General features: G+C 43.8%; 1 protein-coding gene across 1 annotated transcript in view; it reads left to right on the top strand.

Annotated features, from left to right (window-relative positions):
- Positions 1–474: 474 nt before the first annotated feature.
- The window catches only part of LOC308669090 (F-actin-monooxygenase MICAL2-like), a gene marked incomplete at its 5' end in the record, with an annotated part of 54,193 nt that continues 27,010 nt past the window's right edge, over positions 475–27,657 (top strand). Inside the window, 7 exons of the mRNA XM_081329580.1 lie at positions 475–583; positions 2,150–2,218; positions 3,690–3,861; positions 4,553–4,728; positions 7,239–7,316; positions 17,057–17,154; positions 23,500–24,814. Of these exons, the coding sequence (XP_081185706.1) occupies positions 475–583; positions 2,150–2,218; positions 3,690–3,861; positions 4,553–4,728; positions 7,239–7,316; positions 17,057–17,154; positions 23,500–24,814 (2,017 nt within the window). The remainder of the gene's footprint in view (positions 584–2,149; positions 2,219–3,689; positions 3,862–4,552; positions 4,729–7,238; positions 7,317–17,056; positions 17,155–23,499; positions 24,815–27,657) is intronic.

The following is a 27,657-nucleotide window of genomic DNA, read 5'->3' as shown; positions in this document are numbered from 1 at the left end:
CATTTTAGTTCCACTGATTTCAGTGGAAATAAACTCATCTAATTGTGTGATCCTCTACATTTTTCTTCTGTTAAAAAGCCCCCAAAGTCTGACTAATAGGAAAGTTACTCAAGAAGACTGCAAGACAATTGCTTTTTGTTTTGCTTAAAACTGTTTTACAGAAAATAAAATGTTGCGTAGCACATTGCAGCAATGGTCATTCTTGGCATGTTTTGGACACTTGGCAAGTGGTTTTGTGTAAGCAGTACCAAATCTCCAGAGGGAAACATATCCATGGAGAATCTCTAAAGCCACAAAGCAGTTAGAGGCCCTCAGGGTTGATTATTACCATCAAAGGTTTTAGTTATTAATTCATGCAAAATTCAAGGTGTGGATGTATCAGGCAATAAAGTCCCTCCCCTTGGCAACACTGTAGGGCTAAAGGCAAGGGTCAGGATGAACTGCTTTTTCCTAAATTTTAATTTGTGGCATGTGATGGTTGTGAAGATCCAGGCAGAGCAGCAGACTATCAAAGGAGCAAGAGCAAGTATAGGAGCCCTTCAAAAGGACCAGACCCCTGCCATGCCTTCTGCCACCACTGCAGGCACAATTGCAGGGATGGGACATAAGGAACTTCAGCATCCTTCAATGTCAAGGATATTCAAGTAGCTGTTTAGGCTTTTTCTAGTATCTTTTCCTTTTCTGGCAGCATCAGATACTGTACTGTAGTGGCGAGGCAGCTCTTTTCCTTGCAATGGGTCAAAGAGGCATCAGTTGGCATAGGGCTGTGGTGGCGAATCTATGGCCCTCTCTGTGGGCATGCGCGCTGTCGCCCCAGTCCTAGGCCTTCAGCTGGGTTTTATAAAACCTTTTCGCTTTAGGTCTCCGCCGCCGTGTGCAAAAAAACCCCCAAAGGTTCAATCAATCAATCAATTTCAACCTCCCACGGGGAAAAAAGATCTTGTAAAGTTGGAATTGATTGATTGAACTTTTTAGTCCCACCCAGTCTGCTATTACCACCTCAGCCATGCCCACCCAATGGGCCACGGCCACCCAGCACCTGACGATACGTAAGTGGGTTTTGGGTTGCAGTTTGGGCACTTGGTCTCTAAAAGGTTCGCCATCACTGGCATAGAGCATACGTCTCAAAAAGATGAGATGTAACACGTGCTATCATGCAAGTGATAACTTTAGATAACCAGACATTCAGCTGGTGGAAAAGCTGGCATTTGGGGGCCTCTCCATCTGATAGCCCCTGACTATTGGAACCTCCCATGCTCCATTCTCAATAGGGCAGCAGAGTTCTTTGCGCTATTTCCCCCACAACAATAACTTTGTAATTTGAGTTCAGCTGGGGTTCTATGCCTAAGGAGGACCAGACCTCATAGACTGTCAGTTTCTAGGTCATCACATGTTTACAATCCTTCATCTAAGGTACTTAATCCAGTCAAGGAGTAAGGAGTAAGTACCTACTTCACATCTCTACTTCTAAGTGCCATGGTGCCACAGTGGTTAGAATGCAGTATTGCAGGCTGACTCTGCTCACTGCCAGAGGTTTGATCCTCACTGGCTCAAGGTTAACTCATCCTTCCATCCTTCCGAGGTCAGTAAAATGAGCACCCAGATTGTTGCTGACTCTGTTAACTGCTTAGAGAGGACTGAAAAGCACTATGAAGTGGTGTATAAGTTTAATTGCTATTCATTATGGACTGCTGGTATTAGGGTGAAAATGAAGGGAAGCTGCTGCTATAGGCACCAACACATCCAATGATGAAGCACTCAAACATAGGTTGGTGTTGCTTCATGAGAAGTTGCTAGATGTGGTTCATTTTTTTTAAAAAAATTAATGTATCCATGAATTGTATGCTAGAGTGTTGACTGGGCATAAAAATCTCAGTGGAGGCTTGTAAGATTACATCTTGTAAGATTGCTAGTAGTTTCTCTCAAAATGTGAAGCTGAACTGAATCTGGACCAGTGCCATCCATCCATCCTGATCCCTGTTGTTCCCATCAGGGACAAGAGATGGCCATGCATGTCGACCTTTTTGACTGCAGGGAGTGGAAATTCATGGCCAATGCAACTTCTGAACTTAAACTGTTTTTATGGTGAACTCCTCTGGTTCAGAGACAGCCTTCCAGAGCCAAGTTCTATTTCTGGTTCTTTTCTTAGAAAAGTTGATGGGAGAACCAGAAAAGAAACTAGAGTCAGATCTGTGTGAAACAAGGGGTATGTCTTTAGGTGAGAGACCTGGTTTGTTTGTTTGTTTTTGTATCACCACAATCCCAAGGGTCTCTTTGAGTCTTACATCATAAACTTTCAAAATACAACATAATGAAAGTGTAAAAATACTCATAATTAAAATTAATCTTGTTATTGGGTATCTCATAATTAAGCAATTAGTTAATAATTGCATTGGGTATCTCCCAACTGAACATGCTATTGAAGGCTCTTCTAAATAGTTGTGTTTTTACTAACTTTTTAAATACTGGGAGGGAAGATATATGAAACATTTCAGAAGAAAGCTGTTCCTGAGTTTAAGGACCATAAGGGAGAAGTACTGATTTCTGGTTCTTCCTCCACAAATTTGCAGGGGGGAAACCCTCAGCATCCACACGCAGAATATGCAAACTGGACAGATAGAGTCTGTTTGAAGCAGATAATCCTACAGGTCCTGGTAACAGAAGCAGCTCAAGTGGAGAACGTTAGACAAGGCTACAGTCAGGAAGAATGGAATGTTTGGTCATTGTTCCTGTTATGTATGGGGTTTAATAACACTGCAAGCAATGGCTCCACCGATACCACCAGGTGGCGCTGGGCCGAAACTGCTGCGGCTGGGAGCAGCATTTCGGCGGGAAAGCCAGGTTTAAATCTATTGGCTGGAAGTGTACCTGGACTCTCGGCAGGAAAGCCAGGTTTAAATCTATTGGCTGGAAGAGTACCTGGACAGGTACAAATAGGGCACAGGTAACCCCTATTCCCCAGTCCAGTCTTCTTCTTGTTGTTGTTAGCTGCAAAGTCGTGTCCGACCCATCGCGACCCTATGGACGTTCCTCCAGGCCTTCCTGTCCTCTACCATCTTCTGGAGTCCATTTAAGCTCACGCCTACTGCTTCAGTGACTCCATCCAGCCACCTCATTCTCTGTCATCCCCTTCTTCTATTGCCCTCAATCTTTCCCAGCATTAGGCTCTTCTCCAGTGAGTACTTCCTTCTCATTAGGTGGCCAAAGTGTAGTCTACCCTTCAATAAAGAACATGTGCTGTATTCATTGCCTGGCGTCCTTCCTGTTCTCCAAGAATCCACTACACAATAGTAGCGACAAAGGTGGGATACGAACCCACGCGTGCAAAGCACAATGCAAAAGCAGCAGGACCCAGGGCCCCAATTCAGGCATAGGTTGTCTACTGGTTGTTACCTTTCAGTTTTCTGCTACATGAGAAAATCAAAGAAAAGTGAGGACAGCTATTTTTCTCCAGTTGCTCCAGCAAAATATTTATCGTTGGACATATACATCCTTCATATTGAAGGAAGGATATTTTTGAACAATGGACATAGAAGTTAATTTTGAGCATATCTTCATATATAGATAGATAAACTGTGTTTAAAGGATGGGTTGGCTTGACTTTTCCACACTATAGGCATCCTGAATGAACCATGTTATTGTTCTAAATTGACATGGGGCAAGTTTTCATGTTCGTTTTTTCCCCCTAGAGTATTACAACGGTCCAGTAGATGAATCCATCTCTCCAAAGAAGTGCAAGAATATTCCCCATCTTGATTTGAGAAGCTCCTTGCCCTCTTCTGAATGGACATTGGTCAGATTTACCCCAGAAGAAGAGAAACCTCTGGCAGTCCAAGTCCTAGTAACCAGTGATGGAAGCAGGTATTGGTTACTGATGCAAATTTACTACCTTGAATGAGCCAGAGCCAGAAATGATAGAACTCACTTGTCAGAGTAAATAGAAATACGAGAAGGAAGAATGATGAACCAGGAACACTGAAGTCCTGCAGCTTACACGAAGCTTTTGTGGGCATATGATTCACTGGCAGGAAATCTTTGCATCCCACACAGTCTGAGTAATGCAGGGTGGGGTGGGGGATTAAATCCAGATTCGTTTTGACGAGAACAGTAAAAATTACAGTATGTAACAGCTATTGAAGTTTACAAGAAAGCAGCTTGTACAATACAAATATACAGTATATATTTCTTGGTTTCTTTTGCACTGAGTTTCCTCAACGTTTGTCCTTCCAGTTCCACCACTAGCAGTTCTTTCTTTTTGAAGAACTGTCAAGAGCTTGATAGGCTTTCAGTAATGTGACCTGAGGAGGTGTTATTTTCTTTCATTTTTGTTGGCTGAGAGTTATGGTGGTTGTAATCCAACACATCTGGAGGGCACATGTCCAGAAATAGAACACCTGTCAAAAGAAAAAAAATGTAGCAAAGTCCACCAACGATGCTTATTACATAAGTGAGGGAAAGATACTTGTACCTATGTGAATGATTGATTAGTCGTTTTGTACCACATGCTGGCCGTGTTTAAGACAACCAGATTTCTCTACCCTTGGATTCCTAGCTCAGAACTGGAATGTGATCTTTCTGGCAATTCAGCCATTTCCGCATCCTCAGAAGAGATGCTGTCATTGCCTGAGCCCATTTGGAATTGCCTCCCGTCTTCAAAAAGATCTCCACTGTTTACCACAAATTTGGAGAAGGGAAATGATTGCCTTGAAAAATCCAAAGCTGCTAATGGTAAGTTTCTATAAGCACTACATCTCCCTGATTTCACCAAAAGCCACTGAAACAACCCAAGACGTGCCCATTGATTAAGTGTTGTGAGGTTCAGAAGAGGTGAATGCAGTTGAATTGAGCAGCACAGAGGCCTAGAGTTGAAGACACTCACCTCCCACTGGGAAGGTTGAGAATGCAATCCTGGGTAGAGACACATGGTTGTTTTTTTTATCAGGGTGCAAAGAGAAAATATCTGCTGTGAACTCTGCGTACGCACCAGGAAGGGCATCCGACCACTAAATGCTCAGCTCCATTCAGTCACCCTGACTCCATCCCCAATCAAGGGATTACAGCAGACATGTCAAACACAAGGCCCGGGGGCTGGATCTGGCCCGCGAAGTGGTTTCATGTGGCCCGCGAAGCCATCCTCGAAAAAGTGAGGGAATGGCCCCCACTGCCTTGGCCCTGGCCCAGAGACCCTCAGATCAGTCCCACTCCTGCCCAGGCCCCCAAAGGCACCCTTGATGCAAATGATGTAGAGCTAGCCATGCCCACCCAGTAGTCCACACACACTCTAGCCACGCCCACCCAGTAGGCCACGCCCACCCTGGCCATACCCACCCGGCCCCCTGAGGGCAACTGCAATGCTGATGCGGCCCTCAATGAAATTGAGTTTGACACCCCTGGATTACAGGGTCGGAAAAGAAAAAAAATGCAGTTGAATTAAACAAATTCACTTGTGGATGCTGGGTTCTCTGTTTTCTCAAGTACTTCTTACCCATCATCGCTCGATTCACCTTAGCATTGGATAATTAAGCCAAAGGTAGACTCCAGGGCATGAATTTTTATGCAGAATAGCATTGTAAAATACCTCTTAACCACTGAATCCAATGTAACAATAATGCAGACAACCGAGTTGATATATTTATAAAATGTACCATTATATAAAATAATACTGATGGAACTCTGAAAAGGAATGCTTTCCATGCATCCAACTTTTGTTACATGCTTTCTCAAATAATAGAACTTTATTTTGTTTCAAGTTCCCTGGCCTTTTTAACTTGACCTGCTCTCTGCAGCTACAGGCTTCTCAAAAGAGTTTCCTGCAATGTGGACTTGCTCAGGGAGAAGAAATTGATTGTTTGTTCTGACCATTCCACAATCAGTACAACTGGAAAACCATAGCTTGATTAAATCTATGGTTTATATATTTCAATAGATATCGTAGCAAATATATTTTAATGCCCTCTTCTTTTAATCCTAGTACAGGTAGTCCTTGACTTAGACCACAGTTGAGCCCAAAATGTATGTTGCTGAGTGAGAAATTTGTTAAGTGGGTTTTGCCCCATTTTATGACTTTTCTTGCCACATTTGTTAACTCAGTCACTGAAGTTGTTAAACTAGTAACCTGGTTGTTAAGTGAATCTGGTTTCTCCATTGACTTTGCTTGTCAGAAAGTTGTAGAAGTTGAAAAATGGTCATGAGTCACTTTTTTCAGGGCCGTTACAACTTCGGTCACTAAGCGAACTGTTGTAAGTTGAGGACAACCCATACTGCAGCCAAGAATCTATACAAATTAAATTTCTCTTTTTAAAGGAAAGCTTTGGAAATGCACAGCAATGAAATGCAAAGTATCTAACTGAAGTCACTCCCATGGAGTAACTGCCATATATCTTCCCTCTCTTACACATTGTGTTTTACACACACACACACACAGAGAGAGAGAGAGAGAGAGAGAGAGAGAGAGAGAGAGAGAGAGTGTCATAATCCCCCCACCTCTTCAGCTTCCACACTGCTTTTTTCCAAAGTGATCCATAAGGTTCCCTGGTACATAACATACTTTCCCCTTTGGGGGCCTCCCTTATCCTTCGCTTTCTATCTCCCACATTGCTGTGTTTCGCACCGTCATTGTTTGCTTGATCAACAGGATTAACTTTTTCCCTGAAGTCAGTTGTGAGGATGATGTAACTTCACCAATGAAAAACAAATGTTTCATTTTCTCCCTTATTTTGGAGTGGAAAAAACAACTGCAGACAAGAGAAACAATGGAGATATAGAAATGGTTGGGCATAACTGAGTTCTTGTGCTATAACATTCTGCAAAAATGGAATAAATTGACAGTTAAAACAGCTGAGCCATGCATGCCCTTTCTAAGTGAAAAACAGATTGGAGAACGGTGCCATCTAGTGGCCTATATTTAAATATTTATCAGCCCACTTGAAATCGTTAGGTGTCATTGCCTTGGAAAAATTGTAAGTGTTGAACTCTTCTACTTGAAATATAAACTTCTTGAGCGAACTGTTCTGTGAAGATATCTGACTTTTTTATTGCTATGAACTGCAACAGTTTTTGTCAAATATGGATGATAAGGAGGGATAGGATGTCAAATTTTACTCTCCAGTTATAGAATAACTTCAAAACAGATATCCAAGAAAAACAAATTCAAATTTAAAATCTTATTGTGCTTACTGTTAAGGTTTGGAACTTCCTGTGTTTTAACAAATGCCTTTTTTCCTATCTTTCCCCTTTAGCTTTACAACGAGCCTACAGTCTTCGTGACTCTTCTTCATCAAAAAAATACCAGAACTGGAAAAAGAAAATTCAGTCCAGTAAGATATAACCTGACTAAATCATCTAATGCAATTACTCATTTAGCTACATTCTTCCATAAACAACTTCATTTATGTTCAACCTTCACTTATGCCAATTTTACAACCTTTGTGCTACGGAAGTTAAGCCAATCACTTCAAGTATTCAGTGAATCACACAAGTTGTTAACTGAACCCAGCTTCCCCCATTGAGTGTGCTTGTTGGGATTCAGCTGGGAAGATCACAAATGGTGATCACCTGGGATTCTGCAACTGTCGTAAATAGATACGGTTGCCAAACACCCAAATTTTGTTCACATGACCATGGCTACAACAGTCATACAAGTTGCAAGTAAACTTTTTTCAGTGCCGTTGTAACTTCAGTCGCTAAAAGAAGGTTTGTAAGTCGAGAACTACCTGTAATGTCCACCTAGTCTCATGACTTGGTTATGATTACTTTTAAGGAAATTGCTTTGATATAAGAGAAGATGTGGGAAAGCCACTGAATCCTTTTTTAAAAAAATATTTTGCTTCCCTGTTTCTGTTGACTATTCGTAAAACAGTTTTCCCTCTTTAGAATTTCAAAGGTATGAGGGCCACATAGGATGGATTTTGTGATATTTGTAATATGAGTTTTGTAGTATTGTTGCACTGAATAACTAACATGGATTTTCCTGCATTTTAATTTGCATTATTTCTCTTCCTCTTTTAAGTGTATTGTTAATAATTGGTCACAAATCTAACCTAGCAAGAAGAATGTAAAAGCTTTATTGAAGAAACCAGGACCAACAGATTTTTTTATATATTATAAATACTTTCATTTTCAGCTGTTCCCAAGCCTCAATCAACAAAGCAAGCATTTGAGCCCATTCACAGTGCTGGGGAAAAATGTGAATGTATCTTTACATTTAAAGTATATTGTAGATTCATTTACATTACCCTCAGATAGGAGATTTCTTCATTTTCCTTCCAAGAACACAGCTTGGTCCACCTGGCCTGCAAATCACCTGCTTTGCAGCCTGATCCCTTTCAGCTCTTTTGAGTTCCATTCTTAGTGCTGAGACTCCATAATCTTTGGTATCTCAGGCCTCTCAGAAGAGGCTGACTGGAAACCTTGGTGGAGCAGTGGGCTAATGCCTCCTTAAGTAACACCAGCTGCCTGCAATTAGTGCAGGTTCACATCCCACCAGGCTCAAGGTCGACTCAGCCTTCCATCCTTCCGAGGTAGGTAAAATGAGGACCCAGATTGTTGGGGGCAATTAAGCTGACTTTGTAATAATGCTGCTTGGGGGGGAAAGCCCTAATAAGCAGGCATATACATAGAATGAAGGCTATTGCTAAGCACATTGGTTTGTGCTTTAAATTGTAAGCCGCCCTGAGTCTTCGGAGAAGGGTGGGATATAAATGGGATTAAAAAAAACAAAAACAAAACATATTGTTGCTTGAGGTGAAGCTATTGCCTATTTCCCCTTCTGCAGAATGGTGTAGAAGCTTCTGGACTGGTCGTTGGATCTTTGAGACTGGCAATGAGAGGAATATCTATCTCTGTATCTGAAAAGCAACCTAGCTTAGGCAGCCTAGTGCAGATAATCCGTGACTTATTACACTTGGAAGTTGTGACAGCAACTAAGTGAAGGAAGTCATTAACAGCTGATCACATTGTTAAACAAATCTGCAGGTCATTAAGTGGAGCATGGGTGTTCTGAACCAGCCCTCTTCTGGCCTTGTAATAAGGCAAACCCCTATTCAGAAAGAAGAGACTGGAGAGCGTCCAAGGCTAAAAGGCATCTGCCAAGATTTATTACGCAGTTAACAAAAACACTAGAGCTTGTCTTCTCAAGCGGAAAAGTTGCTTTCAGCAACCAGCCCCTCCCCAAACACTCCTTTTATAGAGAGCTCAGGGCGTGGTCTCCCTGTGCCTCCTCCCGAGGAGTCCCGCAGTCTTTCTTTGTTTGTTCCTGCTCGACTGCCTCCTGCGTCGGGCGTCCTTGAACAGGGCCAGCTGTGGGTCATCTTCCTCCGCACTCTCGGGCTCACGCAGCTGAGAAGAGGTCCCCGGCTGAGGGCTCTGCAAAGCCTCCAAACCATCATCAGCCGGTTCGTTTCCCTCCTCCCCCTCATCTGAGTCATCCGATACATCGGAGCCGGCTGTCGGACCCACAGGCTGGCCCTGAGTCACAACACTATCCCGCACCGCAGGGCCCTTCCCCCGGGTCTGCCGATCTGGATGCGGTCGGGATGGGAACTGTTCGTGAAAAGCAGTCACCAACGCAGGGGCATGAACGGCAGTCGCGTCTTCCCATGTGAAGTCCTCCGGCCCGTACCCTTTCCACTCAATCAGGTACTGGAAGCGACCTTTCAGCCAGCGGGAATCCCTGATGCTGGCGACCTCGTACTCGGGGGTGCTGTCGCCATCACCAGGTCCTGATGGGGGAGGTTCCGCTTGGCGAAGTGGACAAGCCGGTTGTTCGGGGACCAACAAGGACCGATGGAAAACGGGGTGCACGCGCAGGGAACGTGGCAGAGTTAAACGATAGGCGACCGGGTTGATGACGGCCTCGACTGGGAACGGTCCAAGGTAACGGTGGTCCAGCTTCCTCGCCGGCCGAGTGGATGGTAGGTTCCTGGTGGACAGCCAGACCCGATCCCCCACCGATAATGGAGGCGTATCCCTTCTCGACCGATCGGCGAACCTCTTGTAGTCGGCCTTGGCCTTCTCCAGCTGCCGTCGCACCAACCGATGGATCGCCTGTAATTCCGCCATGAATTCGTTCGCTGCCGGCTCCGGTGAGTCCACGGGAGAAAGGGGGAAAAACCTGGGGTGATAACCCACGTTGGCCAAGAACGGTGTCATCTGCGTGGAGGTGTGCTGCGAGTTGTTAAAGGCAAACTCGGCTATGGCCAAATAGTCCACCCAATTGTCCTGCTGCAGGTTAACATAGCAGCGCAGATACTGCTCTAAGATGCCGATGACCTTCTCGGTACCCCCGTCGGTCTGAGGATGATGCGCGGACGAGAGGCAAACCTTAATGTCCAACGCCCGCATCAACTCCTGCCAGAAGCGGGCTGTAAACTGGGCCCCCCTATCGGAGACGACCCTATCGGGAAGGCCGTGCAGCCGGAACACCTGTTGGATGAACATGCGACTAGTGGCGCGAGCTGACGGTAAGCCGCGACAGGGGATGAAGTGCGCCATCTTGGTCAACATGTCCACCACCACAAACACTGTCGTGAAGCCGGAGGATGGGGGTAGATCTGTCAGAAAGTCCATGGACACAGCCCCCCAGGGTCTCTTGGGCGTTGGCAAAGGCTGCAGTAAACCAGGCGGGGCCCCTGTCGCTGACTTGGCCTGCCTGCATGGGACGCAGGAGGTGACATAAGACTGGACATCGTGTCGGACTCGGGGCCACCAGAAGGTACGGGAGACCAGGTTCAGAGTCTTGAACAGGCCAAAATGCCCCGCAGCCGGGTTATCATGACATTGGCTGAGGACGAGTCCCCTGAGTGGCCCTCCTGGAACATAGAGCTGGTCACGATAATACAGGAGTCCATCCGTGACCGACCAAGGCGAATCTGGCCCCACCTCTTCCTTCCGCTGAGCCACCCACGCCTCCTGCTGCTGCGCCTCCCGGATCCGAGCCCGTATATCCACCGGCTCCCGCACCGCAGCAAAAGACTCGACAGGGATCACTGTCCTGGGCGGAAGCTTGTCTTCCACTCGGGTGTACTCGGGCTTCCTGGACAGAGCATCCGCTCTCTGGTTGTGCCCGCTTGGTATGTACCGCACCCGGAAGTCAAACCTCGCAAAGAAGAGGGACCACCGGATCTGGCGTTGGTTCAAATTCCGAGCGGTCTGCAGGCTTTCCAGATTCTTGTGGTCCGTCCGGACCTCGATTTGATGCCGCGCCCCCTCCAGATGATGCCTCCAAGCCTCGAACGCCGCCTTGATGGCCAACAGCTCCTTCTCCCAGATGGTATAGTTGCGCTCCGAGGGGTTCAATTTCCGAGAGTGATACGCGCAAGGGAAAAGGGTACCGTTGGGCGTCGCTGCCTGGAGTAACACGGCCCCAATGGCAATGTCGGAGGCGTCCGCCTCCACGACAAACGGCCGTTGCGGGTCAGGATGCTTCAAGATGGGCTCCTTCATGAAGGCGTCCTTCAAAGCTTGGAACGCCTGTTGTTCGGGGGCGTTCCACTGGAACCGAGTCTTCTTCTGCAGGAGCCGGGTAAGGGGGGCTGTCAGGGCAGCAAAGCCAGGAATGAATGTTCGATAGTAGTTGGCAAATCCAAGAAGTCGCTGAACATCCTTCACGCGACGTGGGGGTTGCCAACTCTGCAACGACTCAACTTTACTCGGTTCCATGGCGATGCCCTCAGGAGAAATGCGGTGACCCAAGAAATCGATGGTCACCTGGTAAAACTGGCACTTCTCCAACTTGGCAAACAGCCGATGTTTCCGGAGGCGCTGCAGGACCTGACGGAGATGCTGATGATGCGCTTCACGCGACGGGGAGTAAATCAGGATGTCGTCCAGGTAAATCACGACAAACTGGTCCAACAGATCCCGAAAGATGTCGTTCATAAAATGCTGAAACACAGCGGGGGCGTTGGTCAGGCCAAACGGCATCACCGTGTACTCGAAATGTCCATAGCGAGTACCAAACGCCGTCTTCCACTCATCACCCGGCCGAACCCTGACGAGGTTGTAAGCTCCACGCAGGTCCAGTTTCGTGAAGATCTTAGCCTCCCGGAGTCGGTCCAAGAGCTCGGGGATGAGGGGCAGCGGGTAGCGGTTACGCACCGTGATGGCGTTGAGTTTCCGGTAGTCACAGCAGAGCCGTAACTCGCCCGACTTCTTTTTGACGAAGAGCACGGGCGCAGACACTGGCGAGGACGAGGGCCGGATGAAACCACGAGCCAAATTCTTTGTCAAGAAGTCCCGCAATGCAGCCAACTCGGGCTCCGACATGGAATACAAACGCCCCACTGGGAGAGGCGCATCAGGGACTAGATCAATGGAGCAGTCGTAGGGCCTGTGCGGGGGTAATTGGTCCGCCTCTGACTCGCTGAACACATCAGCAAAGTCGGACAGTTCGGGAGGCAAAGAAACTCCTGAGGAGCCCTCCACCTGGCCGGCACAGATATGGCGGGTGTGGTCCACGCACTGCAAACTTGGGAAGGTGACTAAGTTCTGAGACCAATAGATCTGTGGATCATGCGCCCGGAGCCACGCCAGTCCCAGGACCACGGGGAAGTGCAGATCCGAAGTGATGTAGAACTGAATGGCCTCCACATGGGAACTGATAGCCATACTCACTGGTTGCGTGGCGGCCGTAATAGGCCCGGACAGGAGCACTCGACCATCAATAGTCTCCACTAGCATGGGCGGATCCACCGGACACTGAGGAACAGCCCATTTGGCCCGAAGGCCGAGTCCATAAAGTTAGTGGTAGCCCCAGAGTCAATTAAGGCATGGACCGGAATCCCCTCTGGCTTGCCAGGAAGGATCAGTCGTGCCTCCAAAATCAAATGCCGTGGAGGTTCACAGGCACCATCGGAATGGCGTCGCTCGGCGTGGTCATGGTGGGTCGTCCGATCTATCACACCGTCTAGATCGGGCTCGGGCCGTTTCCCGACAGCAAAGCAGGGGACTTTCTCGGGGCCGGCTTGGTCACTGATGCCCGCTGACGCTTCTTTGGACAAGAAGCAGCCAAATGTCCAGGGTCCCCACAGTAAAAACACAACCCCTCCGATCGTCGTCTGTCCATTTCCGTCACCGATAGACGGGACCTGGCGGCACCCAGCTCCATTGGCTCCTCCCTCTGGACTGGAAGCTCACGCACAACAGGGGCGGCAGGGGTCTGTGGGGTGGCACGGCGACTCATTCGCTGCTGCAGCCGGGCATCGATCCGCAGACAAAGATGGATCAGCCCATTCAGATCTGAGGGAATGTCCACGCGGGCCAGCTCATCCAACATCGCCTCTGACAAGCCATCCTGAAAGGCATCCACGAGCGCAGCCTCATTCCAGGCGGAATCCTGGCTAAGCAGCCGGAAATCGCTGATATAGGCCTGTAGAGGGCGCTGACCCTGCCTCAAAGCTTTCAGGCGTCGGGTGGCAGTCTGCGCCTTAATCGGGTCCTCGTACATGAGGCGCATATGGTCACAAAACCCCCCCAAAGTTATCCAACAAAGGGCTAGGCTGTGCCAACAGAGGCGTGCCCCAACGAGCTGCATCTCCCGACAGAAGGCTCAACACGAATCCCACCTTATCTCGGTCAGTGGGGAAATCAGCTGCTCTCACACTGATAAAAAGCTGGCATTGTCCCAGGAAGGCAGGAAACAGTTCTGGATTACCAGCAAATTTATCCGGCATAGCTATCTGACATTTCCTCCTGGGTGGGGGTGCAGCATGTACCTGAGCTTGCAGTTGAGCCACCTGAGCTGCCAGCAAAGTGAGTTGCTGGGTGAGCTGGGCATTCTCGGCAAGAAGCTGCTCCATCGTAGTAATAAGGGGTGGGTGGCTGAAAGCAAACTGTTCTGAACCAGCCCTCTTCTGGCCTTGTAATAAGGCAAACCCCTATTCAGAAAGAAGAGACTGGAGAGCGTCCAAGGCTAAAAGGCATCTGCCAAGATTTATTACGCAGTTAACAAAAACACTAGAGCTTGTCTTCTCAAGCGGAAAAGTTGCTTTCAGCAACCAGCCCCTCCCCAAACACTCCTTTTATAGAGAGCTCAGGGCGTGGTCTCCCTGTGCCTCCTCCCGAGGAGTCCCGCAGTCTTTCTTTCTTTGTTCCTGCTCGATTGCCTCCTGCGTCGGGCGTCCTTGAACAGGGCCAGCTGTGGGTCATCTTCCTCCGCACTCTCGGGCTCACGCAGCTGAGAAGAGGTCCCCGGCTGAGGGCTCTGCAAAGCCTCCAAACCATCATCAGCCGGTATGTTTCCCTCCTCCCCCTCATCTGAGTCATCCGATACATCGGAGCCGGCTGTCGGACCCACAGGCTGGCCCTGAGTCACAACACTGGGTGCCTCAGCGGCTCCAGGGGAAGCCCTAGGTGGCCTAGCACAGGCCGTGTCCCCTGAGGTACCCTGTGCCTGCTTTCCACCCCACCAAGTCTCACCATCCCTCACCCCTGGGCATTCATTGCACACTTATTTTTTGAAGACCTCCGGAGCTCAGGTTAGGGAAGCATGCCACTCTATTCCTAGGTCACATGGTACAATACCAGAAGTGGCCACCATTTCTGAATTATTATCCTGCTTCATCACCCCCCCAAGATCATCAAGTGTTTGCCATAAGAAGCCACTGTCTCACTCTAGCAGGCGAGCCCTGCTCTGTCATTATACAAAATGTTCTGATATGCAGCATATTCCTGAATAACAATGCCTTTATGTATTACATTTAGATATAAAAAGTCAGATTTGCCCTAGTTGTCCAATTAGCACACAAACAGTTAACGAACAGTTTGCAAAAATCTTAATGCTTTCACAAAGGAGAGTTAGGCAGGTGGCAAAACTACTGCCACCTCATTTTAAATTTGTTCTTCTCAATTAAGCCCGTGTTTAAAATGCTGCTTATTAATTCTGCTGTCATTTTGTATTTTTTTAAAAATTTCCCCTGTGTGTTTGATGAGGCGTCTCCAGAGGGAGCTAAAAGCTTGTGAGAAGAAAGTATTGAATGTTAACGTGTTCAAGCTAATCTATTTACTGGAATGAATTATTACCTACAATTCAAGTATTCTGCCCACCTCAACAATTATATTTTATCTGGGTGAAAACCAGAAATCTTAACAGCTAACTTCCAGAATTTCAAAATACATCTTTGTTTTAATATTTGAATCCTGTTCTTTTAATTTTTAGAAATACAATCTGTATTATTCTCTTTAAATTGGGGTGAACTTGGGAACTGTCCTGAAAGCCCACAAAAAAGAAGTAAATTGTTAAATAAATGGCCTATTCACTATATGTAAGTTTAGTTATATTTAAATATACAGATAACTAAGTTTGGCTTTCTCCTGGTCCTACTTGTGTTTTTATCTTGATTTTTTTTTTGTAATATGGCTCTCAATACACTAAGTGTTGACCCTCAGCTCAGAAAACCTTTAAAGATTTCAGATTTAGGTATGTTGCATAGACTATATGATGTTCATGGGTGGAGAACACAGGAGACACTTGGAAATGGAATCAGTGATGCACACCCTGCTGTTACATACTAGTTTGCATGGGGATACATGGACAGATCAATATTCATCATATTTAACCCCATTATCTTTTGACTTCTCCCAATAAGTATTCAATGTATTAAAGACACCTGGAATACTGAAGCTGGGGATATTCTTCGAATATGTCACAAGAAAAAAAAAGAGACAAAAGAGTGGATAAATAATTTGAACAGGCATCAGCTGAAATGATGTCACTTGCTTAAAAAGCAGTAGGAGCATTGAATGTATCCAAATCTGGACAAATATTTTTGGCATTTACTATTCCAGTAACAGAAAAGTATAAATCATACTACAGTATGTGAGCCAAGAATTCCTATTGAAAGGGTGAAGGGTCCTTTGCTTCCCATGTTGCAGCGAACAAAACATTTCCACCATTACTGGTGCATGGAGGGGGGGACGACAACAAGTATTTGACAGCTGCTGCTTGGGTCCCCCGCTGAGCTTAATTGGCACCACCAGGAGCTGAGCTGAGCCATTCAGTCAATAAAGAGAAGAGCTCCCTGGCCTTGAATTCCATTGTGAAGAAATCTGAAGGTTGGTGGGAAGTCGGCCAGCAGTGAAAATTCTGCTCCACAATTCTTAAGGCGGGGTTAGAGGAATATAGAGGAAGCTGTATAAATGCCTGCATGACAGGCTGTTGTAGATTTACAATAGGGGAGAATAATCTCGACCAGCCATTAGACTGTAGCTGGATGCTCTGCATATGACATCATGTTGGGGCTGTAGCTACCTAGTCGTTGGATTTTAAAGAAACAGGTACAGAGATAATACAAAGTCTGGCCTTTTTTCCTCTTAAAGAGTACCTTTTTGTCCACAAAATATCCATGTCTCCTAAAAGGCAATATGCATAGCCAATATGCACTCTGCTACACATTTCAGATCAGAAGGGCATCATCATAGAATCATCAGAGGTCTTACAGGAACGTAGTACTCACAAGGTTAGGATGCTGGGTTGACAATTGGCAGGCTCATGTTTGAGAACCAGTTACTGCCGCAGAAGGGGTGAGCTCCCACCACACATTCCACCTCCTGCCAATCCAGCAGTTTGAAAGTGGATGATCACAAGTAAATAAATGGGTACCACTTCCATGGGCAACTTAATAGGAACATGAAAGGAGCCCCCAATTGGGCATCACACAGGCAATGGTGATGTCACCATTCAATCCTTTCAATCCAGAAGAACTAGAGGTCGTCTAGAGCAACCCATTGCCCAGGACAGGTATTCTCATCCTTTCCAAGACAAACTTTCACTCTTTGCTTAAAACCTTGGTGATGAAGCATCCATGACTGTTCCACTATTTAACAATTCTCACATGTGGAAGATTCTTTCTTCTTTTGAATGGGATCTCTTGTAAATCTTCCAGCCATCTATTTCATTTAGGGATCCATAAAGAATAAATCCATAATCTCATCCTTCTGACAACTCTTCAAGTCTTAGAAGGCTGCTATTATGTCTCCTGCTAGCTTTCTCTTCTTTAAACTAAGCATACTTAGTAGAAATGCTCACATTTTAACTGAACAACTCATTGTCCTTTCATAGATTTTCCTCTTTTGTACAACAAGAAAAGTGGATCATCTTCAAAGGATGCTTCTGCCAGTTTTCAACAAGAGTTTGAGGAGAGTTGCTTTAAGACAGAGGTAGGTGGCCAAGAGAGGGCAGCACATTGTTTTGAACCTGCTGTATCATATATTTTTTGTTAATATGTACTGTTTAATATTTAAGTGAACAATCCATTTAAAGCACAAAGAGATAGTGTTGTGTATGGGTTTGGGGGACAACATAGCAACAGCGCTACTTATACCACCAGGTGGCGCTGTACCGGGACTGATGCGGATTGGGCTATGTCTCGGCGGGAATACCAGGTTCAAATGTGGATACCTGGCCAAGTATATATAAGGACTCAGGTAACCCCAAACCCTCAGTACAGTTCTACCACCAATAAAGAGCTGCTATGCTGTACTCATTTGTCTGGCGTCATTCCATGCGGTCTAGAACCCACCACACAATAGATAGAATTGGCATTCGGAAGGCTTCAGTCTATGTTACAACATCTGCCTTGTGCAACGAAGGGCATCAGTGCACTTGACATAAGATATTGGAGAGGGAAAATGACTATTCTTTGCAACATCATTTGGCATACTTGGATTAGCAGACAATAAACATTTCAGTGGAGATGTTGGAAGTTGTCCTCTTACATCCCTGAGTTTTGTAATTGGCAGACAGGACACTTCATAAGTCAATCAGTCCCCCAGCACACATTTGTTTTAATTGGTTGTAGAGAGAATAATTAACTAATGCAGCTCTTCTGTTAATTTCTTGAAGGGTGCATCTGCTCATGGCCTTCAGGGTTCCTGTCTCTTCTTTCCTGAAAATTTAAAGCCTATTATCCTGCAAGAGCTTGAACTCTATTTTGAATTCCAGTGATGCAGAATGTCTCCCCAACCTCTATCCCTATCCCTGTCAGACAGGCAACTCTTAATAACAGAATAACAGAGTTGGAAGGGACCTTGGAGGTCTTCTAGTCCACCCTCTTGCTCAAGCAGGAAATCCCTATACTATTTCAGACCATTTTAATTGGTTGGACAACCAATAACTGGGCATTGGTTGCCCAATGTTAATATGTTCCTCCAAATACCTGAATATGAATTGTAGAATCATAAAGTTGGAAGGGACTGAAGAGATGATCTAGTCCGTCTCCCTGTATAGTGCAGGATTTAGCACATCCCTGAGTCCATGCTGGACTCTGAGACAGAACAACAACAACAAAGGCTGATGGCCTTTGTGCTAATCTCATTGGAAAGTACTATTCTTAATCAGCAATGGGAAAAAAACCCTCTGGTGCTGTCCTCAGAAATTTAAACTTAATGAATATGGGGGGTGGGCAGTTTGGTCTAGTAGTTAAACAACAGCTAGAAACCCAAAGACTAAGACCTGAGAGTCGGATGGGTGACTTTCAGCCAGTCACTCTCTCAGCCCATGGAGACAAGCTCAGGAGACAAGCCAGTTAATCAACTCTTGTCACAACTAATGGATCAACACTTGGTTGATTTGTAAAAAGCAAACCCTGCACTTGCGGGAAAATGCTAGGAAGGGCAAAAAAACAACTTAACGAAGATGTTATTGGTTTTTTCTGGTGTTATCAACCATCACCCTTCCTAATGGAAGAAACAAGTTTTGACAGACAACTAAATCCAGGGCTGTAATCATCTGTTAAAACCTGTTCCCAATATATGACTAACAAATGTATAGTAGAGGACCTATTTCTGCTTAGTAAAGCAGTCAATGTCCTCGACCTTTATTAAGTAGCATTTATCCATCCCAGATACGGATGATTTACAGCAGTGTTTCCCAGCCTTGGCAGCTTGAAGAAGTCTGGACTTCAACTTCCAGAATTCCCCAGCCAGCACAGGTTGAGAAACAGTGATCTACAGAGTCAGTAAAGTAGGAGATTTTTCTTCTCTTGCTTTTCCAGGAACTAATGGATGACCAGCATCTCTAGGACAGGTGGGTGCTTCCTAGGAGATAGTAGATATTCTGCACAGACCCTGTTTTTAAACACAGATCTGTGGGACAGATCAAGGCTGTTTTTAAAAATACCTCCCTCCAGTTATTTTACCAACCCAAATGATAGGTGAGACATGTCTCTGGGTGCATGTGTCAAAGCAGGAACAGCTACATAGGCTGTCTCTCCGGTGGGCTGCGGATGATCCAAAAGCAATGTTCTCACTGATGTGATGTACAAAGATAATTATCAGGGCATTTTCATGCCATGAGAGGCTAGCAGGATGCGAAGATGAAAGCCATAGTCATTCTTTTTCATTCCATTTGCTTCCTTGTTCAATTTTCTTCTAAAGAGTTGCTTTCTTTCGCAGCTCCTATTAGGTTAGGATGCTGAGCTTGTCGATCAGAAGGTCGGCAGTTTGGCGGGTCAAATCCTGAGTGCCGCGTAACAGAGTGAGCGCCTGTTATTCGTCCCAGCTTCTGCCAACCTAGCAGTTCGAAAGCATGTAAAAATGCAAGTAGAAAAATAGGGACCACTACAGTGGGAAGGTAACAGCGTTCCGTGCGCCTTTGGCGTTTAGTCATGCCGGCCACATGACCACGGAGACGTCCTTGGACAAGCGCTAGCTCTTCGGCTTTGAAATGGAGATGAGCACCAGCCCCTAGAGTCGAAAACGACTAGCACGCATGTGTGGGGAAACCTTTACCTTTTTACCTTATGTATCTGATACAGCTTCATCTTCTCTCATCAGTTGAAGTATGGCTATGCTTCTGTCCTCTGGCTTTTTTTTTCATTTATGAGTTGCTGCAGATATATGCCAGGAATACAAACAAACCACAACTATGGCAGGTCACAACTGCAGACGCTTGCCCATCTGTCCTAAGGCTTGTTTTTAAAGACCATAGAAGCAGAAGGTTTTTTTTTTGTCCCCATCTCATGTGGGATGAGAAAGTGTGGATTGAATTTAGACATAATGTTTTTTTAAAAAAAATAACTATCCCCTGAGCTTCCCTGTTGAACTTCACAGATGGCTTTCCCGGTTCACTTTGCTACACAGTTACCTGGCACAGAACTGCAGATGGTTAGATTCTGCCCATTATGGTCCCTCATCCAATGCCAGGGGTGTCCACAGGGGTATGGTTAAAAAAAAAACAGGACGGCAACTGCAACAGCGCAATTAAAGCATTGTCCATTTTTGTATTGATGCACATTAAAAATGGGCAGAGCTTTATTGCACCTCTGTGATTGCCATCCTGAGAGGGTTTTTTTAAAAATTCTACCCTTTGGACATCCTTGCTGCATTCACTTTCTATCTACCCCTCTCATTCACCCACTGTTCCACTTCCATTTTTTTCTCCATCACATTTTCAGCTGCTTTCTCTCAAATTCACCTCCCTTCTTGTCTGTCTGTCTTTCCAGTCCTACCTTTATTTCCCTTTCTCCTTCTCCAGTCTCCTGGCAATCCTTTGGTTCTTGGGCATTAATATCCTCTTTCTCCACTTTTCCTGTTTCCAGCTGCTCTCCTTCAAATATTTGCCACACTAGTTAATGGATTCTTCACACACACACCCCTCCCCAAAAGTGAAAGCATTCCACTTCACTTTGGCACCTTTCCAACAAGGTTGGTGAAGAATGTTAGCCTAGCTAGCTTATCTTACAGAACAGCAGGATAACAAACCTGCTTTTGTTCTGTTTTGTTTTTACTCACATGGATGCACCCAGGTTGGGCAGGCTATGAAAAGTACACAAAAACAGGATGACTTTGTCTTCTTCCGTGTCTCAACTCCAGGAAAGGCATCATTATATTGTCTGATATTTTTTTCTAAGAATGATGACCTTTGAAAAATTCTGGACACTCTTAATAGCCTCTGACTTTGCCAACCAGGTTTTAACAAGCCAAGCTGTAGTGTCTATTTGAAAGACATTTTCTTTCATCACAGATAAAATTAAATATTAAACAAAAATTCATACAGAACATTTGCATGTTATTACCTGGAAATGGAACAATGCCTTTCCATACAATTTTCTGCAACTAGAATTCCTGGTAGTTGTTTCGGAATTTGTATAACAACTTTATTAGTAGAATAAATATACTGCAAATAGAATAACCACAAAAATGAATAAAATTGTCCTCTACATTATTCAGTTAATAAGAAAATATATATCTTGTCTCAACAGTATGGTAACATGTGATATTTAACTTGTTTTTACAAGGATGTAACAATAAACTTTTTAGTTTCTTGAAAATGAGGCTCAAACAAGCATTGGCTTTAAGTGGGGCCACTGCCAATTGATGTCTCTTATCTAATTATAACTTAAATTCTTTAAATATTTCTATATATTGCTTGCCTTACAAAACATACCCATGCAGGAAACAGCGTCCCTTATGTTTCCCTATAACCATTTATTATTTTATTTTATCAGATTTATTTTATTTTATTAGATTTATATACCGCCCTTTCCCGAAGGACTCAGGGCGGTTTACAGGGTATTTAAAACAAGAAATACAAAAGTTAAAAACAATTTTAAAAAAATTACATCAATCCCTGAAAAAAAGTAAAAACCTCAATTAAAATTAAAATTAAAATTAAAATTCTCAGCCTGGGCTAGAGAGCTCGAAGAGCCAGGTCTTCAGGTCCCGGCGGAATGAATGGAGGTCGGGGGCAGTTATCTATTATTATCTATTATTATTATCTATTATCTATTATCTATTATTAGAATAGATATAGGAACAGTTAATCACATTCAGGAGAGCCTGCATACAGCCATCCAATAAGATGACAAAAAAGAGAAATGCTGTATGTTAAAATATATTTTCTTCCACCTGCTACAATTATTTTATTTTTATTTATTTATATTTAAATTTATATACCGCCCTATTCCCGTAGGACTCAGGGCGGTTTACAGGGAAAATTAAAAGTTAAAATACATCATATACAATTAAAAACGATTAAAACTAAGATTAAATTAATCCCTGAACTTAACTAAAACCCCATTAATTAAAAATTAAAACCCCTCAATTAGAGCCCATTAGGATGAGATGTAATAGAAGTTGACAATGGTTAGACAGACTTTGGGTATCACTGAGCTTTGTTTGAGAACTGCTTCAGGTTATGAGTGGTCCTATGAGTGGCTAGTCCAGAAATGAAAAAACAGAGTTGCATAGAGCAATATTCTTTGTCCATAAATGTCTAACTTGCTGTAGATTTTTTTATATCGGGAAGGAAACTATACATGTAGTCTCTTTTCTGTCACAGTTACGTTTGCAAGGCTGTATATCTTAGGGATCCTATTAAGAAAAGCCACAGAGTCCCCTTTGGAAGGAACTGGTGAGGAAATTGATGAAGATTCCTGTCAGGACCCACCTCAATCCACATCTTAAGAAATAAGAACTCTTGGATACAAGTTTAGTCCAAAAGGAAAATGTTTACTAGGATGGAATCGATTGTGGCAATACAAGACGGAATCTAACAAAGTTACACTTCAATCCTATATAAAACATTCCCATTTCAGCCCCCTCCCCTCATCCATTTGGTTAGGCTCCCATCATTTACTTAGGTGTCAGGCCCTTCCGTGGGAAAGGGAACTCTCCTTGTTTTTATTGTTATTGCTTCTTCCTTTTCAGTTGTAAATGAAGATGCGATCCAGATCTGTCTCTCCCCCTCCCTCCCCCAGTTCAAACGTTTCCCTGTTGTTTGAAGATCGCCTTAAGTAACCATCCTTTCCCCCCCCCCCTCGGAGAGATGGCAGAATCCCCAGAATAAGCACAATGTTCTACCTATACATTTATGAAATGTGATATAAATGGATTCTGACAATTCCTCTCTCTCCTCCATTTCACTGCTGGGTTTCATCTAGTCTAGTGGATCATATGTTTCCAAAGTTCAAAAAAGAACACCCTGCGTTTTTGAATCCAAATTATGGGGTTTAAAGCTAATCAATTTATAAAAATGAAAGTTGTGGGCTAAAATGCATCAGGGTGGCCAATAGTCCAGTCCAGTCAGGGTCAAAGAGATGCTATTGATTATTTGCAGCTAAGTGTAGCAGAAAATTGCTAAGGTCTAGCCAGCCAGCCTATGTAGGCCAGCTTTTCACTTAGACAAGTTGTGTGTTTGCTGAACCATGCAGTTGAGGAATAAGCATCTCTTAATAATGAGGAATAGTTGGAAGACAGAATTAGGTTTGCTGCATGTTATCTAGCTATGGTGCACCCTATTGCAAATAAAGACTCCTACAATTACAACCCCACAAATATTTTAATTCCTCTCAGAGGAGCTTGGCTAACATCACCACCAACAGTGTTCCTTTTCCATTTGTATTGGAGTTGTTTTCATCTTTTCAATGGTTTTCAGCTCTGTTGCCTTGATATTTATATGTGCATTTGTAGAACTGATTTGTTTCAAAATCCTCCCCAGATAGAAGCATGAGTGAGGATCTACATTTTTCCTCTAAAAATAATCATTTTATGCATTCCTTACAGCTGACATATCCCAACAACATTCCAGAAACGAAAGCACATTTCCAACCTCACGGTGCAGAATTTCACTCCAAAGAAAAAGCCACCAATGAACCTGGACAAATTCCTTTCTATATTCCTCATCACTGCTGCATAGATAGTTATCCAGTGGCACATAGTGAATCCCTTTCTCGTGCTGATTGGGCTACCATTCCCAGTTGTCTTAAACCTGGAATCAACCACTCTGGTACCAATGAGCAATATTTAGGAAATGAGGCAGTAAACAGTCAGCAACTGACTTCAAGATTGTTTACAAAAAACTCAGATAAATCCTCCATAAACCTTGATGAAGGAGATAAAATTGCTTCCCCGCCTGCCAAGGAACAGCAAGACAGACCCTTAAACAAAATTAAAGGTAAAATAATGAGGAAGTTAACTCTTTCAATGGAGCGGCAGGCCAGAGCCCATGCTCTGCGGAATTCACAACCAGAAGGGGCAAGAATTGCTCACCAAGACCAAGGAATTCTGGGGCCAAAGAATCCGTATTTTACTAGAGATGAACACATTCCAAAGCAACCTAGTTATGTTAGGTCTCCTGAATTCTCAGATAATCTTTTGGCTGTTTGGGATCCTGAGCAGAAATGTACTAAATTTGTTGATAAATGTCCAAAAAGATGCATTGCTGCTCAGCCTAAATTGTCACTGAAGTTAATGGCTAATGTCATTAGAAAATCCATACTAGAAGGTCTGGAAAAAAGTCAGGATGTGCATACCAAACGTCCTCTGGAAAACACCTTTAATTTCTCTCATAACCTGGCTCATCTTGATAAATGGAAAAATAGTAAGTATCAGGAAGACTCCAGTGCACATATGCAAGAGTTGAATACTACAGAACAGGGCCTTGAACCTAGGAATTCAGTTATCTCTAAATTTCCCAGTTCAATTGAAGATTTTCGGTTTGATGATAAAAGCTATTTTCCAAAATATGATATGCATCTGAGATCATCCAGCAATACTCACCATGGACATTCTTACTCTAATAAAGTTGATGTTCCCACACTTTTAGAAAGATTTACCCTCAAAGAAAATGCTCGGAAGTCATATATTGACTGTAATCAAAAGAACACGCTGCATCCATCTTTAAGGCAAAAAAATAAAAGTGATAATTCTATACTAGATAATCCAGTTCAGAGGAACAAGGTGTGGAATCTACCCAGTAATTTGAGGAATAAAGAAGATGACAGCATTAGAAGCCCTTTGTTAATGCCAGCTGTGTCTCCCACTACCATCTTTGATGTTGATAAAGTACTAAGTAATTCTTCCAAAGGAGAATATTTGGGTAAGCATGCTATTTAAAAATATTTTAAATTAAGATGACATATTACTCATTTGAAACATGTACTGTATTTTATTATACTACCATACTGGTAATCCCTCCTCCAATTTTCCCTGTAAAAGAGATGCTGGATTTTTTGGTCAGGATGCTTTAGAACAGGCATGTCAAACTGTTGGCCCACGGGCCGGATGCGTCATCTTGAAACCGCACCCACCCCATTGCCGGCATTGGGGAAAAAGTCACGATATGTCATGCGACATCACGTGACGTCGTGAGTTTGACATGCCTGCTTTAGAATGTTCTTTAAAAGAGCCATGGTAGCACAGTGGTTAGAATGCAGTATTGCAGGCTATTTCTGCCGACTGCCAGCAGTTTGATTCTCATCGGCTCAAGGTTGACTCAGCCTTCCATCCTTCTGAGGTCGGTAAAATGAGAACCCAGATTGTTGGGAGCAAAATGCTGACTCTGTAAACCCCTTAGAGAGAGCTGCAAAGCACTGTAGAGTGGTATATAAGTCTAAGTGTTATTGCTATTTTTTTTTAAAATCCTCTTTAGAATACTTTTGGACTTCAATTATTTTTGAAAGGGAGCAGAAGATTGGTTTGTGATCACGTTTTTTCAGCATTCCACAGTCTTCTTGGCTGCCCATCTGCTACACTGAAACTTTCTTCATAGAAAATGTTCTTTTTCTGATGTCTTCCTCTGAGATATAATTGAAATGTAGGAGAGGTTTGCAGATCCATTTTATAAAGAAAATAATCAAAAGTGGTAAAATTACATGTAGCATGTCTGTCTGTCTAAAACTCTATGTTGAAAGTCAGGATAGTCAAATTTACCCATCAATTACATCACATTTAAATTAAATGCAAGAATTCCATACGGGACAATAAAAGATTTCCAGATGTTTTTCTCTTCTTTTATATTGTTCTGAAAGCACTTTCTTTTCTATGAAATTGAATGGGAATCATAAAAATACAGAATAATACAAAATAATGCAGAATAATATAGAAAAATCAGAGAGACACGAGAATTCCTAGCAATCTTTGTTAGGTAGAACATATACAGGGTAGTGCCAGATTGGGTTTTTTTTTCAGTACTAAAGAAGGCAAATAATTTAAATTCTTGCATTCCTTAACTACTAGGTAGGATACCATCTACATATCTATCTAGTAATCTCATGGAATCGCTAGGTTGGGCATGGATCAGTTGTTTGTGTGTGAAGAGGAGGGGCTACTCATTCACAGGATATAGATGAAGGGACCTTTTGTATTTTAGGCTGTAGCATAGTGTCTGTAGCATTATGTAGCCTGAGCAGGGGGTTGGACTAGATTACCTCCAAGGTCCCTTCCAACTTTACTATTATGATTATGTGGTAGGACTGTAGCTGTAGTGTAGTAGGAACTAATTCTTAATCTCTTCTGTTAGTATAACCTAACTCCTAGCCTAGAATTCTAGCATTGCTTGAAATTCTAAGGAATGTCAAGTACTATAAAGTTGATTACTAAGTCAAACCTATTTTGAATGTACACATAAAAAGACACTGACTACATCCTCTTTTTGGACTTTGCTCTGAAGTTTCTTTCTTTAAAGGCAAATGTGCCCCAATTTATTCTAATTTAAAATGATGATGATGATGATGATGATGATGATGATGATGATGATGATGATGATGATGAAAGGGATCTTGGATGTCATCTAGTCCAACCTCCTGCTCAGGCAGGAAACCCTATACCATTTCAGACAAATGGCTGTCCAGTCTCTTCTTAAAAACTTCCAGTATTAGAGCATTCACAGCTTCTGGAGGCAGGTTGTTCCACTGGTTAATTGTTCTAACTGTCAGGAAGTTTCTCCTTAGTTCTAGGTTGCTTCTCTCCTTTTTAGTTTCCATCGGTTGCTTCTTGTCCTGCCTTCAGGTGCTTTGGAGAATAGCTTGACTCCCTCTTCTTTGTGGCAGCCCCTGAGATATTGGAACACTGCTATCATGTCACCCCTCACCCTTCTCTTCATTAAACTACACATACCCAATTCCAGCAACTGTTCCTTATATGTTTTAGTCTCCAGTCCCCTAATCATCTTTGTTGCTCTTCTCTGTACTCTTTCTAGAGTCTCAACATCTTTTTTATATTGTGGTGACCAAAACTGGATGCAGTATTCCAGGTGTGGCCTTACCAAGGCATTGTAAAATGGTATTAACACTTCACGTGATCTAGATTCTATCGCTCTGTTAATGCAGCCTAGCACTGTTTTGGCTTTTTTGGCAACTGCAGCACACTGCTGCTCATATTTAAGTGATTGTCCACTAGGAATCCGAGATCCCTCTCATAGTTACTACAACTGAGCAAGGTACCGCCTATACCAGGCATGTCAAACTGCCGGCCCATGGGCCGGATGCATCACGCTAAAACTGTGCCCACCCCATTGCCGGCAATGGGGAAAAAGTCATGATACGTCGTGCGACATCACATGACATTGCGAGTTTGACATGCCTGACCTATACTATACCTGTGCATTTGGTTTTTCTTGCCTAAATGTAGAACCTTACTTTTTTGACCATTGAATTTCATTTTGTTAGATAGCGCCCAGTGTTCAAGTCTGTCAAGATCCTTCTATATCTTAAGCCTGTCTTCTGGAGCGTTTGACTGTTTATGAACTTTGATTTCATTTCCACAATGGAATTCTTTCATGAAATTTATTTGAGTGCATTTCAAAAATGGCATTGTTGCAGGGAATGTCTTTTCTGAAGGATTCCTCAGTACTCCTTGCACATTTCGTAAGTGTTCTGTACCAGCCTGCTACCGGCCCTGCAGAAAAGGCAACCCCTTTATAAACGGCAAGAGGCTGGAATG

The sequence above is a fragment of the Vipera berus genome, assembly GCF_964194415.1.
Source record: "Vipera berus genome assembly, chromosome: 1".
Classification (NCBI taxonomy): Eukaryota; Metazoa; Chordata; class Lepidosauria; order Squamata; family Viperidae; genus Vipera; species Vipera berus.
This window is presented reverse-complemented; position numbering and strand designations above follow the sequence as displayed.